Source organism: Varanus komodoensis, unplaced genomic scaffold (genome assembly GCF_004798865.1).
Source record: "Varanus komodoensis strain SLA01 unplaced genomic scaffold, ASM479886v1 scaffold60, whole genome shotgun sequence".
Lineage (NCBI taxonomy): Eukaryota > Metazoa > Chordata > Lepidosauria > Squamata > Varanidae > Varanus > Varanus komodoensis.
The window spans coordinates 261,583-277,431 of record NW_025336223.1 but is presented as its reverse complement, the minus strand read 5'-3'; the positions used below and the strand labels follow the sequence as shown (position 1 = coordinate 277,431).

The 15,849-nt window shown below is 42.8% G+C and overlaps 1 protein-coding gene across 1 annotated transcript in view; it reads left to right on the top strand.

The window, feature by feature from the left end:
- FSTL1 (follistatin like 1) overlaps positions 1–15,849 on the top strand; it is a 51,984-nt gene that overhangs the window by 24,695 nt on the left and 11,440 nt on the right. The window contains exons 5-9 of the mRNA XM_044449755.1: positions 5,101–5,133; positions 6,792–6,922; positions 10,304–10,422; positions 11,931–12,043; positions 13,105–13,215. Coding sequence (XP_044305690.1) covers positions 5,101–5,133; positions 6,792–6,922; positions 10,304–10,422; positions 11,931–12,043; positions 13,105–13,215 — 507 coding nt within the window. The remainder of the gene's footprint in view (positions 1–5,100; positions 5,134–6,791; positions 6,923–10,303; positions 10,423–11,930; positions 12,044–13,104; positions 13,216–15,849) is intronic.

The following is a 15,849-nucleotide window of genomic DNA, read 5'->3' as shown; positions in this document are numbered from 1 at the left end:
TCTTTTGATGTTATGTAAGATAATTAGGGAGGGATGCAGGTGGCGCAGTGCTTTAAACCGCAGTGCTGCTGGGCTGGTTGATCGAAAGGTCGCCGGTTCGAATCTGCACAACGGGGTGAGTTCCCGTTGCTCCATCCCAGCTTCTGCCAACCTTGCAGTTCGAAAGCATGCAAATGCAAGTAGATAAATATGTACCACTTCGGTGGGAAGGTAACAGTGTTCCATACACTTCAGTGTTTAGTCACGCTGGCCACACAACTGGGTAACTTTCCTGGTGGACTTTGGGAATTCTGTGGGCATTATACAGTATATCTTGTGTAAAGCAAAATGTTTGACAAAGAGCCCCATGATAACCTGATTAGCAAACTAGCTAAAAGTGGGCTAGACGGAATAATGATCAGGAGAATCCACAGTTGGCTACAGAATTAGATTCTGTGAGTGCTTATCCTCTCAACTAAGGATAGCCAAGAAGTGGTGTACCACAGGGTTCAGTCTTGGGCCCAGTGCTCTTCAACATGATGAATGATTTGGATGAGGAGGTGCAGGAAAGGCTGATCAAATTTCCAGATGACACAAAATTAGGTGTGATATCTAATACCCTTGAAGACGGAAACAAAATTCAAAGTGATCTTGATAGGTTGGAATGCTGAATGAAATTTGCTGGGATAAATACCAAGTTCTTCACCTAGGAAAAAGTATTCAAATGCAATTACAAGATGAGGGAAATTTGGCTCAATAATCTTGCTTTTGTGGTAGAGCACAAGTCGAATGAACAAATACTGTAATATGGTTGCAAAAAAAAGGCAAACATGATTTTGGGGTGTACTGATAGAAGTTTTGCTTCTAAATCATGTAAAGTACTAGTTTTCCTCTACTCAGTGCTGGTTAGGTCTCATCCAGTACTACGTACATCCGGTACTGTTAGGACTCATCCAGTACTGCATCAAGTTCTGGGCACTACAGCTTAAAAAAGATGCAGACCAACTGGAAAAGGTTCAGAGAAAGGGAATACATATGATCAGAGAACTGGAAGCAAGCCCAGTGAGGGGAGACTGGAAGGCATGTTGAGCCTTGAGAAGAGGAGAAAGCATTCTTCAAGCATTTGAGTGGTAGTCACACACAGAAGGGCTGGGATCTCTTCTTGGATCATCTCAAAGTGCACGTTGTGAAATAATCAGCTGAAGTTACAGGAAACCAGTTCCTGGCTGAACATTGGGAGAAAATTCCCAATGGTGAGAGCAGTATGACCATGGAACCAAAAAGCTAGGGATGTCATGGGCTTTTCCATAGTGGAGGCATTCGAGATGCAGCTGGACAGCCTTCTGTAAGGGTTCCTTTAATCTGAAGTCCTGCAATGCTCAGGGGTGTGGACTCAGTGGTCTTATTGGCCACTTTCAACTGTACTACTCTGATATTCTATGATATATTTCAGCAAAGGCAACCCAAATGTCCGTATATTTATCTGTTCTTTAAAAAAATTCAACCCAGTGCACCGCTGCTGTGAAAAAGGCAAACTCCATGCTAGGCATAATTATAACAGAATAGAAAATAGAACTGCCAAGATCTTACTGCATTTATACAACTCTTTGGCATGAACGCACTTGGAATATTATGTTCAGTTCTGCTTGTCTCACATTATTGCATTTGAAAAAGTACAGAGAAGGACAATGAAAATTATCAGGGGGCTGCAGTAACTTTCCTATGAGGAGCAGCTGCAACAACTGGGACTGTTCACCTTAGAAAAATGGTCAGTGAGGGGAGCCATGATAGAGATGTTTAAAAAAATGCATAGTTGAATTTTCTTGCGGGAGAAGACTGAGGCAAAGTAGGAATCGAGCACCTCTACCTTTCATTGTCATCTGTTATCACTCTGCTGTCCACCTGCATAGTAGCTGGACATCTTTCTCTTTCACATGTCTTTTGTTATGGATGTATCCAAAGAAGGCTTTCTTGCTCTTTTAACATCCTTTGCTATTTTCAGTTGATTTCCTGCTTTAGCCTTCCTGATGCCATTCCTGCAAGTTCTTGCTATTATATTCTTCCTTTGTGACCTGGCCCTCTTTACAGCTCACGTACATGTTCTTTTTTCCTTTCAGGTTGTTGCTTAACTTTTTGTGAAGCCACATGGGCTTCCTCTGCTGCCTTCTACACTTTTTTCTTGTTGGAATTGTTCATAGTTGTGCTTGGGCAATCTTCTTTTGACCAGGGAGAAAAGTATAATCTTAAAGAAAAGACACAAATATAGTACAAGTCAACAGAGAAGTTTGATGATTTATTTATTTATTAAAACATTTTTATGCCGCCCCATTCGCCAAAGCCTCGGGGCGGCTTACAACAATAAATTAAAACATCATGAATAACATTTTAAAATATATACATGGTATAAGGCAAAGCCCCCTTTGCAGTATTTGAGAGACAGCTCTGCCATAACTTCTGCCAGGTACACCAGCATAAACCTGCTCTTTGCATCTACTGCTGCTTGCAAAATCATGCTGGTTATAACTACTTCTGGTTATTCTAGAGTGAAGGTTTCGATACAGGATGACTCCAGCACCTCTACCCACAGCATGAAGAAAATCCAGCTCCCTGAAGTCTTGCAGCACTTTTCTCTCATCTCCCAATTTTATCTTGCTAGCCAGTTTCACAGCGCTTGTAGCATTTCAGGAAAATTTCTCAGGCTGCCAACACTAGGGCTCATGCTAGCACCCTGTTTGTACAGGGTTAGTGCTAGGTTTAATTTAATTTGTCACTGTGATGGTGGCATAGCTAGTCATGTCTTGCCTTCATGCTATGTGCACAATTTCATTGGTGATGGTGTGAAGCACTGCACCTGACATCCAGAAACTACCAGGGAACCAAGCATCAGCTCATTTGATTAGCTCAAGCATCAACAGCCACACCACTTCTACTTGTGGCAGGCTCCCAGAGCACATGGTGGATATATCTGAGATTGGTGGCACACCTAAGCCTCTACCTGCCCAGCAATCTTATGGAAATGCACCTTTTTCCGTGTGCATCTTAGTTTTCTATGGGAGAAAGAAACACTGTGCTTCACTTTGCCTGTTCTAGCCCCTTTTTCCTTTTTTTTTGGAAGTTTAATGTAAAATGCTCTTTTCCCCTGCTGATCTTGGAAGCTATCTGGCTTTCTGTTGCAGCCATAAAATGGAAACATCTCTAAATTCTTGCCTCATGAGGAACAATGGGGCACCAATTTAAGGAGTATATAAGAAGGAGAGATGGTTAGAGGAGAAATTTAACATTGTTAATTGCATGGGGTAGGGGAGAACTGTATCATGTAATTAAAGTTCACAGGTGTCACCCCTCCCTACATCATGTGAAACATGGTCTCTCCAAACACCAGGGGTGGTGGGATGTCATCCACCTGAACAAGGTCCTGCTCAACTGGAGGGGCTGCCTGCTGACCCCCAGGGACATCCTCTGTGCACTGCTGCTGGCTTTCTAAAGGCACTGATGGCTGTGGAAGGCCACCCTGTTCAGGCAAAATGATTATTACAATACTCCCTTGTTGGGATGGGACCTCGGAAAGTGTGGAGGAGTCCAGCATGGCTGACGGGCCTGCGTGCATAGCTTCCTCTGCAGCAAGGTCAATCTTTGATAGCATTGTCTTGAGGGCAGGGCCCCACACAACTTTGTGGATGGCATGCTCCATACTTGGGGGCAGGATGGGGAACAACAGCTGAACACCTCAGAACTCAATGGCACAGATGGCTTTCTTTGTGCAAACAGGAAATCTGAGCACTTCACATTCATATGATCTCACTAGCCCCTTTCTATGAGAACATTTTCTCATGGTTTTAAATGCACATTTATGTTTTCCAGATTCTTCTCTTAGTTTCATAAAGCTGCTGTTACTGGCTTTGATGTGACGTGCTGCTTAGTTTTCGGTATTTTGGCTAGTCTGATTACTATACATTATTTATACAGCATTAACATGGCTTCTTGCCCTAAAGTCTTTTGCAAGTTGAAGATGTGGGATATACATTTATTAATTAAATAAAATATGCCATGCTTTGCTAAGCAAAGTGACCCAAACAGTCTGGGCAGAAGTGGAAAGATTGCTACCTTTCCAAGAGCTGTACCAGCCCACTGCACTCAGACCCTACTCCCACTAATTTCTTGCAGAGCATTTCAATCATGTTGGTTCTGTGATGATGTGTATTTGTGCTTTGCATTTTGTTGCAACTACCTTAACTCAAGGATCCACTTTGCTTCAGAACATGAATGGAAAATTGCCAGGAATGGCAACAATGCCCCTAGATAGGTGCAGGGGAGTATGTACTACTTCCATTGATGAGATTAAAGGAAGTAACTCCCACATAACTGCAGAACATGGGGATGCCTACCTGCCAATTACTTCCCAGCCAGCTAATCCACAATTTGGCCAACGAGATCCGTAGCAGAAAATATGGCACAGTCCTGAAGCAGTTCCCTCACTAACTGCAGGTTTATATTATTCCTGGGTACTGGTACATTTTGTTTTGTTCATGACTACCTAGCACTTTTCATCTCCAGTATGAAGATCCAGTATGTTTGAACTAGGTCAAGTTACCAGGAACCTCCCTGACTTTACCTTTTGTTCCCCAGTATCAGACTGTTGTTCTCTTTCCCTAATAGCTTTCCAAGTAGTCCTTTTGTAATATAATTCTTTAGTTCTACTCTTGTGCCTTCTCCATGTTTCTCAGACTAGACACCAAAAACAAAGCAACAAAAACTGCTACTGTTACCTCATAGTTGTAAATGAGGAAAAGGTGATGCTACAGCTACACTGCAGGAAGGTTTTTTTTGGGCAATGAGCCACCCTAACACCCCATGGCTTGTTCTAGGGATCATTTGACCCATAAAGAATTGTCATGTCATCCAAATCTGGGAGTGCAATTTTATTGTTGGTTGTGGGGATTGGCTAGCAAGCCACTTGGCAAGACCCCATTACTCTTCAGGATCGACTGTGCTTTGCAAATGTTTTGGATAAGACCAACTGTGTTGTACGTATTTCCTCTTCTCTCTTGTGAATAATTCCATGTACTACAAAATGTTACAGTAGTTCCTATCCAACTTTTCATTATTTCTTTCTGTTAATAGAGAAGAAATTCAAGAATTCAGCTGCAAGTCCAAGTAAGTATGTAATTTCCATGCTCACACATTTTGTGGGATCTCTCTCATGTTACCTTTGTTCAGCATGGGCATTTAATTCAACAAGTTTCAGGAAGAAGGACTGTAGAAAGTTATGTCAGAATACTTGTGCATTCTGGAAACATGCAAATGTTGTCAGGAAAAATGTTACACGGATCTTCCATGTCCTACATGGTTCATGGCCTCTATCATAGTCCCTTTGTCAGTATCACTTGTAGATCTGGTTTGCACATAATTGTGAGGAATTGTGGATTAATTATAATAATTGAATATATGCATTAATTTATGCTACATTCTTTGTCTTTGTCATATTTACTTCATGTACATTATTCAAGAATAAATGATGTTGGGCTTCCTTTGCTCAATTTTAATCTTTTATCTTGCTCTCTTGTACAAAGAGACAAGTACAGAATATAAGGATAACTCAGTGCTTTTAAAATGAAAACCTTTATCCATGCACATAAAATGGCAATTGCCAGGTTAAAATAGTGCCCTAGGTGTGTCTTCCTGCCTATAGTTAGCAGATGAATTCTCATTTGCAGATGAGTTTTCCCCTAACCCCTGGATGACTCTAGAACTAAATATAAGCCCTGGGGGAATATATTTTGTGGTAAGATTCCATAAAGCATCATTCACATTTGATGAATTGGTTAGATTAGTTTTAAAAACTTCTGCTTGACCAAAAAGGTCCCTTGGTTGACCACGAAGTACATTTAAACCCTATTTTCCAATACAAGCACCAATTAAAAAGTGCTGGTGGCTAGCACCATTCCTACAGAGGCTTTCTTTCTTTTAGACAGAGGAGGTAATGACTTCTCTCAGATGATGCCAGCTATGACTCACGTATATTATCTAAAAACACTCAAAGTAAGTTTCTTACTTTGGAACTATACTTTTTAACAACAGGACAACTTGCAAGTTCTAATTTTAGTGAATCGACTATCAGTGCAATCCTGTGAGTTTACTTAGAAATGTGTCCTGTTAAATTCAGTGGGCACAGAATTGCAGCCTATAGTGTTTAAATTGGTTATTAGCCCTTGTAATAACAATACACGTTAGGCCAGTGTTATTGTCCCTGTGCTTGGACAGAGGGAGTGGAGGCTGGAAGAAATGGTGAGCTAGGAAGTTCACTGCAGGGGTAAGGGCTGGGCCAGGAACATCCTGATTCAGTCCTTCTTTTTCAGTTAGATATCTTGGCCAAAACATTTGCCACTTTAATAAGAGCAATAGCAACAGTAATAAAAGTGAGCCATACCCGAGGCCAAGCAGCATATGGTGTATCCGTTGCAGCATCAGTGGGGAGCTGTGTAACTGACTGTCACCTGTCTGTGGTCTTTATTTTTCTGGACCACGCATTTATGAAACAGAGGAACAAAACTGAGCATTTATTCTGTTGTTCCTGCCTTTTGGAAGTAGAACTGCAGATAATCAGGTCCAGTTTTATTTAGACTGATCTCTCATGTGCTTCAAGAGCAGTAGCAGTATATACTTCCTGACGGGCCACAGATTTCAAGAGTCCATTTCCCTTTGAGATGAAAGGAAGCATAACTGCTTCAGTGTCTTTTGCCTCTCCTCTTCCAACTTTGCATTTTGCTCCACAATTGCTGTCTGGATATTCCCACTTTCTTCTCACTTGACAGTTGTCTGCTATCAGCGCAACCGAGATGAGCTCCGTGGTCGTGTCATACAGTGGCTTGAAGCTGAGATCATTCCTGATGGTTGGTTTTCCAAAGGCAGCAACTACACAGAGATCCTAGACAAGTACTTCAAGGTATTGATGGCAGGAGACGAGAGAGAGAGAGTTGGCTTATAGAGATGGTTTATTTGTTCTTACCATTCATGAGAACTTTTTTGCATTGTTATTCTGATACATTATACGAATTTGTTCTGTCTATAATAATGCCAACCTTATCTGCATAGCCAGAAGGATTTGGATATCTGAATTCTGAATATTTAAGAACTACATTTCTCCCTGTCGGTTCCCCCCACCAATATTTAAAAAGAGATAGAAACATAGAAACAGAGCGAGTCAGAAGGGGTCTCCTGGGCCATCTGGTATGACCCCTGGCTTCTGGCAGCTCCACTCATGACATGCCTACCATGTGCATGTCCAGCCTGTCCTTAAAAACACTCACTGATGGGGCTTCAACCACCTCCCATGGAAGCCCATTCCATACCCTAGGGGTGCTAACCATCAGGAAGTACTTCCTGGCATCCACCTTGAATCTTGGTTCCCTGAGCTTTGCCCAACGTGGCCTGCCCTCCACTTCAGGGGGAAAAAGGTCATGACCCACATCTGTGTGACACCACTTCACATACCTGTAGGTCGCTAACAGGTCCCCTCTGAGTCTGCTCTTCTGAAGACCCAGCTCCCTCAGTCTCACCTCCCTGCAAACCAGCCACCATCCTTGTGGCCTTTCGCTTCACTGATTCCAACCTTGCTATATCCCTCTTGTAATGACGGGCCCAAAACTGAACACAACACTCCAGCTGTGGGTGCACCAGAGTCATACAGAGTGGCAGTAATACCTCTCTTGATCTAGAAGCCATGCTTCTAGCTGTGAGCCACACTTCTGGCTATGTGGCTGATATATCTAATATGTAGACAAAAGCAATAGGCTGAAGGTCACCAACTGTTGGGGGATGGTGTGCACATCCAGACGTTTGAGAATGTTGTGGACAGTCTTGTGCCATAGTGGGCATGGACACAAAATGCTCATTTTTCAGAAGGCAAACTGGTGAGATTAAAAAACAAAACAACTAGCCCAACTTGCACTAGTTTTACACTGCTAGTACAAGACAAAGGAAGTGCTTGAGCTTTAAAACACAAAACAGTGCTTTAGGATATGAAGAATGCTAGTGCTGGGGAGCAGCCCTTCCCTTGCAGTGTGCCATTCTCCCAGTTAAAAATAATACTTTTCTAAAAACTTAAGAAATACATTATAGATTCAGAGGGGCACCATGGGCACAATGTTGCAGAGCCCAGCTGTAAACAGCTCATTCATCACAGACAAGCAGGTCAAATCTGTACAAAAAACTGAAGAACAATATGGAATTGGGAACATGGTGGAAAAGGGAGAAATGTAGAGGTTCTGGATGTCATGTGCAATTCAGTCTTCTAAAAAAAAAAAAAAAAGGCTAAGTAAAATTATAGGAAATGTTAGAATCCTTTCACTAAGGCAGAATAAGAGCAAGCCTGCTAAGATGCTGATGGGAGCTATTTGAGACAAGAAAGCCAAACCCATCTGATCTGGCAGAGAACCTCTTCCCCAAAATACATTGGGCCTTTATCAGTTCAGACCCCAAGCGCAAACCAGTCCTGTTTAGCAAGTCCTCATCCAGTAGGTAGAAAATACCATGCCTTTAGATCTGCTATGGCCTTCAGAGGTCACATGCTGCTGCAAATATGGCTCGTATCAGAAACTGATTAAAAGTTTGAGAAATATAATTCAAGAATGCAAATAATGAGGCAGTAGAACCATAATTAGGCTATGGGGAACAAAAGGATTCGGGGCTGATAGGCACATTTGGCATTTTAAGGGGGGTGGGTCTCACAAAATGGTTGCATCAAGATAGTTTCCATGGTGGACACGAACAGTTACAAAATGCCAATCTCCCAAAGGCAGATGAGTAAGGCTAAAGAAAACCTAATATGCCCAAGTATCTAAATACAAGGCAGAGAAGAATAGTTTGAGTTTCAAAACACAAAACCACTCACTAGAACGTATTGTCTGTTCTAGAAGGCAAGCTGATGTAGCTAAATAAATAAATATTTATTTAGAGCCAGTGTGGTATAGTGGTTAAGAGCATGGGACTGGGACTCAGACAATCTGGGTTCTAGTCCCCATTCAGCCATGGAGCCACCTGGGTGACTTTGGGCCAGTCACAGACTCTCAGCCCAACCTACCTCACAGGGTTATTGTTGTGGGGATAAGTTGGAGGAGGAGATGTAAGCTGCCTTGAGCCCTTTGTAGGAAAAAGGCAGGATATAAATCAATCAATAAGCAAGCAAGCAAGCCCTGAGACAAGTAACCTGGCACAGAACTGAGTAGAAGGCAGAGGCAGAGTCTGAATTCTAAATGCCAAAGCACATATTTGCTCCACAAAGCACAACAAAGTGCCCATTTTACGCACACATAACCTGACCCTGAGCCTCAGGCAAAGCTCACATTGCATAGCAGCAAGCAAACAAGCCAGCCTACACAGACTGCATGCACATACAAAACCGGGCAAAATGTGTGCCCAGCCAAAATGTCCCTTCATTCCCCAGCTTGCCTCCAGCCCTGCAAGATGCTTAGCCTCTGGACTGTGGGCCAAACCAGTGGCTGAAACCCTTTTTCCTTACTGCTGAGTATTTAGTGTTTTCCCAGCTTTTCAGCATCCCCTCCCCCTTCTGAAAAGCTGAAATGTCTCTCCTAAGGCCTGGCAGCAAGAGCTCTAAGCTAGACCAGGCTGGTGTTTTCACTGTTTTGGCATTTTGGCTCCACCCTGTTGCCCTTGGACCTCCCATCCCTGGGATGTGGCCCCCAAGAGCTGCTCCAAAATGAATCAGACCCTCTGGCTGAAAGAGATTTAGCACCCTAATTTCTTTTCCCTGGGCAGTTGGGCATGGTTCAAATTAAGCTGGGCTCTAGCAGCCCACCATTCTTATTTTCTGAGAAAGCACCTGATGTGCAGGGAACATGAGAGGTAGATTCTGAAGGCACATCAGTACTCATGGTTATCATATTGGGGACCTCCAAGATGAATCAGACCAGAAGAATCCATGAGAGGAAAACTAACCTTCTGGATAAAAGAAATTCAGCAGACCTGATCAGTTTGGATTCTGGAAAAGCATTTGATCAAATATATTAGTCGAACTGAAAATGATGGATGTGAAAGCTTGCCTTATAAATGAAAATTAAAAGAATTTGACTATTTAGCAACACAGAGTTAGAACAATTGCTAAAATTAGGTGTATGTGTTCCTCTGGGGTCACATCCAATTACATGTTCCTGTGGTGGGGGAATATGGATTTCTGAAGCCTTGTGCCTCTCCACAAGCTAAGGACTGCTGGTTGCCAAGTGCCTGAATTTGTCTGGTAGGGCAAGAGCTTCCGGCGGAGAGTGTTGCCATTTTAGCTGCTCTTGAATGATGCTCTGTGTTCTTTCAGAATTTTGATGATGGGGATTCTCGCCTGGACTCGAGCGAGTTCCTAAGGTTTGTGGAACAAAATGAAACAGCTGTCAACATCACTGCCTATGTGAATCAAGAGACCAACAAGCTGCTCAGGTGGGCTTATGAACAAGAAATGAGGTTCAGCTACAAAGGGTAGTTCCTCCTTCGTATGGCTCTTTCCCCTGACTCTTTCTTCTTATGTATACCACTCTTGGAGACTATGATGAAAAGCAGAAGAGTGGCAGATGGAGCATTTGCTTAACTTGCTCCCTTCCTCCTATTTGTCCACTCAGAATTATGACCTGCTGCTCACCTGCTTTCCTACCTACTTAGGAGAAGGATTTTGTTGTGGTACTCCGTCTTTTGCTTCACACAAGGGAAAGCAAGTGTGTGTGTGTAGTGCACATGAAAGATTGAGGGAAAGAGAAAGACAGCTTGATCTCACGGTTGATGTGGCAATCCAACTGGCCACTGTCACACACTGGAACTCTTCATGGCTTCAGTAAGTCACATGGAATTAAATTGCTTTCTGTGCTAACCAGCCCACACACAGGGGGAAAGAGAGAGAGAGTTAATCAACAGCAGGAAGGAAAATGATGAGTCAGCACTGTTCTCCCTGACATAGTTCACAGGTAATGAGATTCCACTATGACTGCTGACATAGTTCACAGGTAATGAGATTCCACTATGACTGAATTTCTCTGTGGGCTGTCATTGCACTGGTCACTGCCATTTCAAATATTCAAGCCATGACTAGTTGTTACATGCATACGCAGTAAAGATGGGTTGTTTTAGGGTTCAGGTGGATTATCAACCCCCCCCCCCACACACACACACCCAACAACCCACCTTTATCAGGTTCACCTGTAATGGCAATCTACAGTGTGCTCCTGCTATGCCGTAAAGATTCAGATGACAGCTGCTGCTGTAATGGAAAGCCTCATAGGGAAATTCACCCATAGTTGCTTGACATTACAATATGAACCAGGCCTTAGTCACCTTTGGAAAAGATTTTAAAATCAACACAACCAGAACAAAAGCAATTTTAAATTGCATGAGCAGCACAAATGGAATGTCCCTGAGCCCTCTGAAATCACAGGCAATTCTCTTTCTTTTTCTATACCTTTTAATTATTGCTTCTTTTTGATGGATTTATATTAAGTCTTGATTTAGACATCTGATCAGTATATCAAAATATTCTTGTCTTGCAAGGCAGTCCCCTTCCCCCAAGAAGCCAAATAAGTCCCATTCACCGCCTGCTAACTTTGTAAAATTGTTACTCATTAAGCTAACAAATCACTTGTCTCTCATTCTGTGCTCTTATTCACTTGCATTTGCCTGCAAATGTGTCTTTCAGCCTCCAGCAACTATTATAGGTTTTGCTAAACTAGCAGGGGAAAGAATAATTGTTCAGTTGCTTTACATTTTTGGATCACAGGGGAGCATACATTAAGAAGAATTACCTGTCACCAGTTGTAGTCTGAGAGGTTATTTTGCATGTTCAGGAACCCCAAGAGAATTGATTGGACTGCATCTGGATATTAAAATATGATCTGTTCCTGCTTTGCTGATCTTGGAGCCTCCCTCTCCTGGGCTTGTGGTTACATTGTGGTTTCTTTCAGGGGACTCTGTGTGGATGCCCTGATTGAACTTTCTGATGAAAATGCGGACTGGAAGCTTAGCTTCAATGAATTCTTGAACTGCCTCAATCCAGCCTTCAACCCACCAGAAAAAAGTAAGAACTCCTTGCCTGCACAAGGTGTGGTGGACCCCCTAAAAGAGTACAGAGAACAGGATGATATTTGGCTAGAAGTAAATATTGTATGAACTTCTCAAAATCTAGGCCATATTCACTGCCCTGTCTTTGAGTCTGTAATCTTTGGTCAGCATTAGTGTTGATAATATTGCTAAAAGCCAAATGTGTAGAAAACAACAGCTCTTTCTATTTTGATATCACTGGCTGGCTTCACACGGCACAGCAAACGACCCTGCACTGTTTCTACAGCATGCAGATTTTTGCTCAGACTTACTGGCCAGGTAATGACGTGGTTACCTGGCCGGTGTAATTGCCATCCTCCTGTCCTTGCCATGCATTCTGGCAGCCCCTGCAAGTGAAAGCCCTGTCCGTTCCCTATTTCTGTGTATGGACTGCAGCAGGCTCCTCTTGACTGATCCATTGCAGTCCTGAGGTATGTTTCCCCCCTTCCCCCTCTGATGCACATCAGTGGTATTTCCCAGCCACTCCAGCCCCAACAGAGATGTTTATAAATAAGCAATTTTGCTATGATTCCTCCGCTTCTCCCGCTATGTATTTTTGCACTGATTTCCAGTTTCCAAAGGTAAACAGGGCAATGGACATCACTTGGCCAATAAGAATAAAGTGAGCAATGACATGTCTGTTGCTAGGGCTCTGGGGGCAGTAGAGATCAAAGACTAGAAGCAGTTTCTATGGAGTCTATGGTGCTTCCATACCAACAATGGCAAAATGGGGATCCCAGGTTTGGATGTCTGGAGAAGCCATGGTGAAGCATGGAAACTTTAGAGCACACTACAGATTTTCCTGTAGTTTCGGGAAATTATCCCCATCCCAACTCTGGAATTGAGTCTGGGTAACACAAAAGATGCACAACCCAGGCACTGTGACAGTGGAAATTGACTGCAGTTACAGGTAGGCTGAAGCAGCAAAGCTGCAAGTTAAGTAAAGGTGCTTATGAAATTGGATCATGATTGGGTCGTACTCCAAAAGCAATCCACTCAAACATTCAAACTTAATTCCCTCCCTTGTCCTCTTTTCAGAATGTGCTCTGGAAGATGAAACATACGAAGATGGAGCAGAGACCCAGGTGCAGTGCAACCGCTGTGTTTGCGCCTGTGGGAACTGGGTGTGTACTGCCATGACTTGTGAGGGTATGTATAACTGAGAAATCCTGGGTCATCTCAAAATATTTTGTTTCTCACAAAAGAAACATCTGTGACATCTGAATCCCTGGCTTTTGTTCCAAGTACTTCCTTCAGCTTCTGCCTAGAAAATGGATGGAAAGAATGGAGAGAGGGGAGCATAGCATATAAGGTGTAAGGCAACATGGTTTCACTAATGGAAAATCACCCCAGATTTATATAAACTGATTTTCTGGGAGGAAAGCAGCCTTTACTTCAATAAAGCGTCTAGTAAAGCGTTGCATAACATAAACATTAATGTTACTCAAATTGGAAGACAGTGACGTTGGCCTCAGGACAAAGCTCCTTGACGGAGGGCCCTGCTGCAACTGAGGCTGGTGTGGCTATTCCCAGGGAACCCCAAATCCGCTGGAGAAGGGTGAAAGGCTTGGCTTGAATAGCTCCTATGTCTTTGTTTGCCATTTCATAGGAATGTTTCCTCCTTCCAAGTGAGGTCCAGATGTTACATGGAATTTTGGGAGAAGGCTGGGCAGCTGTCAGTCTCAGTGGTGGTGATTAATGGATGACTAGGCTTGGGCCAAAGAAGAGAAACTGTGGAGCCTTCTTAGAGTGAAGAGAGAGGCAAGCTGAAGAGAGACATCTAGGGGTGGGAGGAGAAGGAATGCAAGTACTTGAAACCCCTCCACTTTCAAATGGAGACCTCAAGGGGGTGGGCAGACCTGGCTTTGGGCAGCTGGCCAACTCCTCTACACAGACACTTTAAAAGGGGATTTACTTTCCCCTCTGAGGATGCAGCAGCCAATAACCTGGTTTTGTCTGCAGTATTGCTTGTTACGGACCACAGGCTACAATCCCTACCATCTGTTAGGCCTATACTGAAATATTTAGATAGACAAGAGTCAGATCTTGGGCCTGTGTGTACTTGAGGACGTGGACAGTGTCCTTGGAGAGGTGAAGCCTACCATTTGTGTGTTGGACCTTTGCCCTTCATGACTTATAACAACAGCTAGGTGAGAGGCTGTCTGAGCAGATAAGAGGAGGTGTGAAAGGCCTGAATCAAACAAAACCTGAATCAAAGTGTATTGAATAGTATCTGGCTGGTCTCTAATACTGCATTGCTGGGCATTGTGCTGCAACACATGGTAGCTTCTCAGCTCCTGGAATTTCTGGATGGTGCAGATTATGGAGGTCCATTTCAGGGATGGCAGGGATTGTAACCTGTGGGCTTTAGCAGGTCATCCTGTAGACTACACTAGGCAGTGGTCTTCTGCTGCTGCTTCATTCTGTGGGGAACCATCAGTTCTACTTCAGGCTTCCCAGAAATCTCCATTCAGGATCCAGCTCCTTCAGCCACATAGTCAAGCCTGTCTAAGGTGAATCTTCTTTTAAAACATACAAACATTAAGGATTCCCCCAGCACAAAACCACCTGTAGGGATCTGAAATTTGGCAGACTCAGAAGCAGTGAGCATGCCTGTAAATTTAATCAGTCCTGTCAAGTGGGAACATATAAAGATTTTGAATTGAAGGTGAAGCAAGCCATGCCCAAAGCAGTCCCTGGCTAAGGTAACTCATACTGTAAAACAGGTGCTTAAGTGAAGGCATTAGTTAAATGAGATCAAACACATGAAGCATTCTGGTTGAAGATTACATGAACCACCCTTGATTTGGAACTAATTAATTTAAAACTTTGATAGTGTTATTTTGTAGTGGAAGAGAACAAAAACAATCCTCAATTCTGTTTTTCTGGGACTACTTAAGTTATGAAAGCATCAAAGTACTTCCAATATTTCCCCCTTTCCACATAGTACCAGACTGGGACTGTTAGTACAGAGCAAGGCAAGGTACAAAATGTTCTGTTTTCCATTTTCCAAACTTTTATGCCGTCTTTAACAAGATCTTTCCCTACTAAAAAGAAAAAAAATACAAATACAAATATAGAAGACTCCATATTTCAAGCTGTAATGCGAAGCAAAGGAAGCACCTGAAAAGCCAGGTAGTAACTTAAGCATTGTCAGTTGCAGACTAAGGATAAAAAAGGAGTCCAGAAGGATTAATGGAAAGACTGTTTCCATTTGACCACCAGAAATTGATGGCCTACCACTTTACAACACAGAATTGCAGTAAATATTTAAAGCATAACTACCATTCCGTGCCAGGAAAAGAAAAGAGTGCTGCACCTAACAGCAGCTGAGCAAACACAGAGGTCAAGCCCAGTTTCTTTACCTGTGACAACCACAACAGCCTCTTGCTTGCTTTGAAGACTTTGGACACTTGAGGCCCACTTTGTTATACAGGGTGGATAATCTGTGGCCCTAAACCCACACATGCCCTTGCAGTAATATCACTTCAGAGTTCTAGCAGCCCACTGGGCAGGAAGAAGTGATAGAGAGAAAAGGGGATTGTTATTATTATAACATTTCTATGCCGCCCCTTGCCGAAGCCTCGGGGCGGCTTACAACACAATAAAATACATTGAAATACAATAGAACATAATAAATTACCATTAAATACAAAAATACAAAAAATACATTGAGTTACAAACATAATAATATGAAATTAAAATTATCAGTATAAAATAAGTAAATAAATAATAAAGGGGGAGAAAAGAGAAGGAAGAAGAAGTTGCCCTGGCCAGATCATA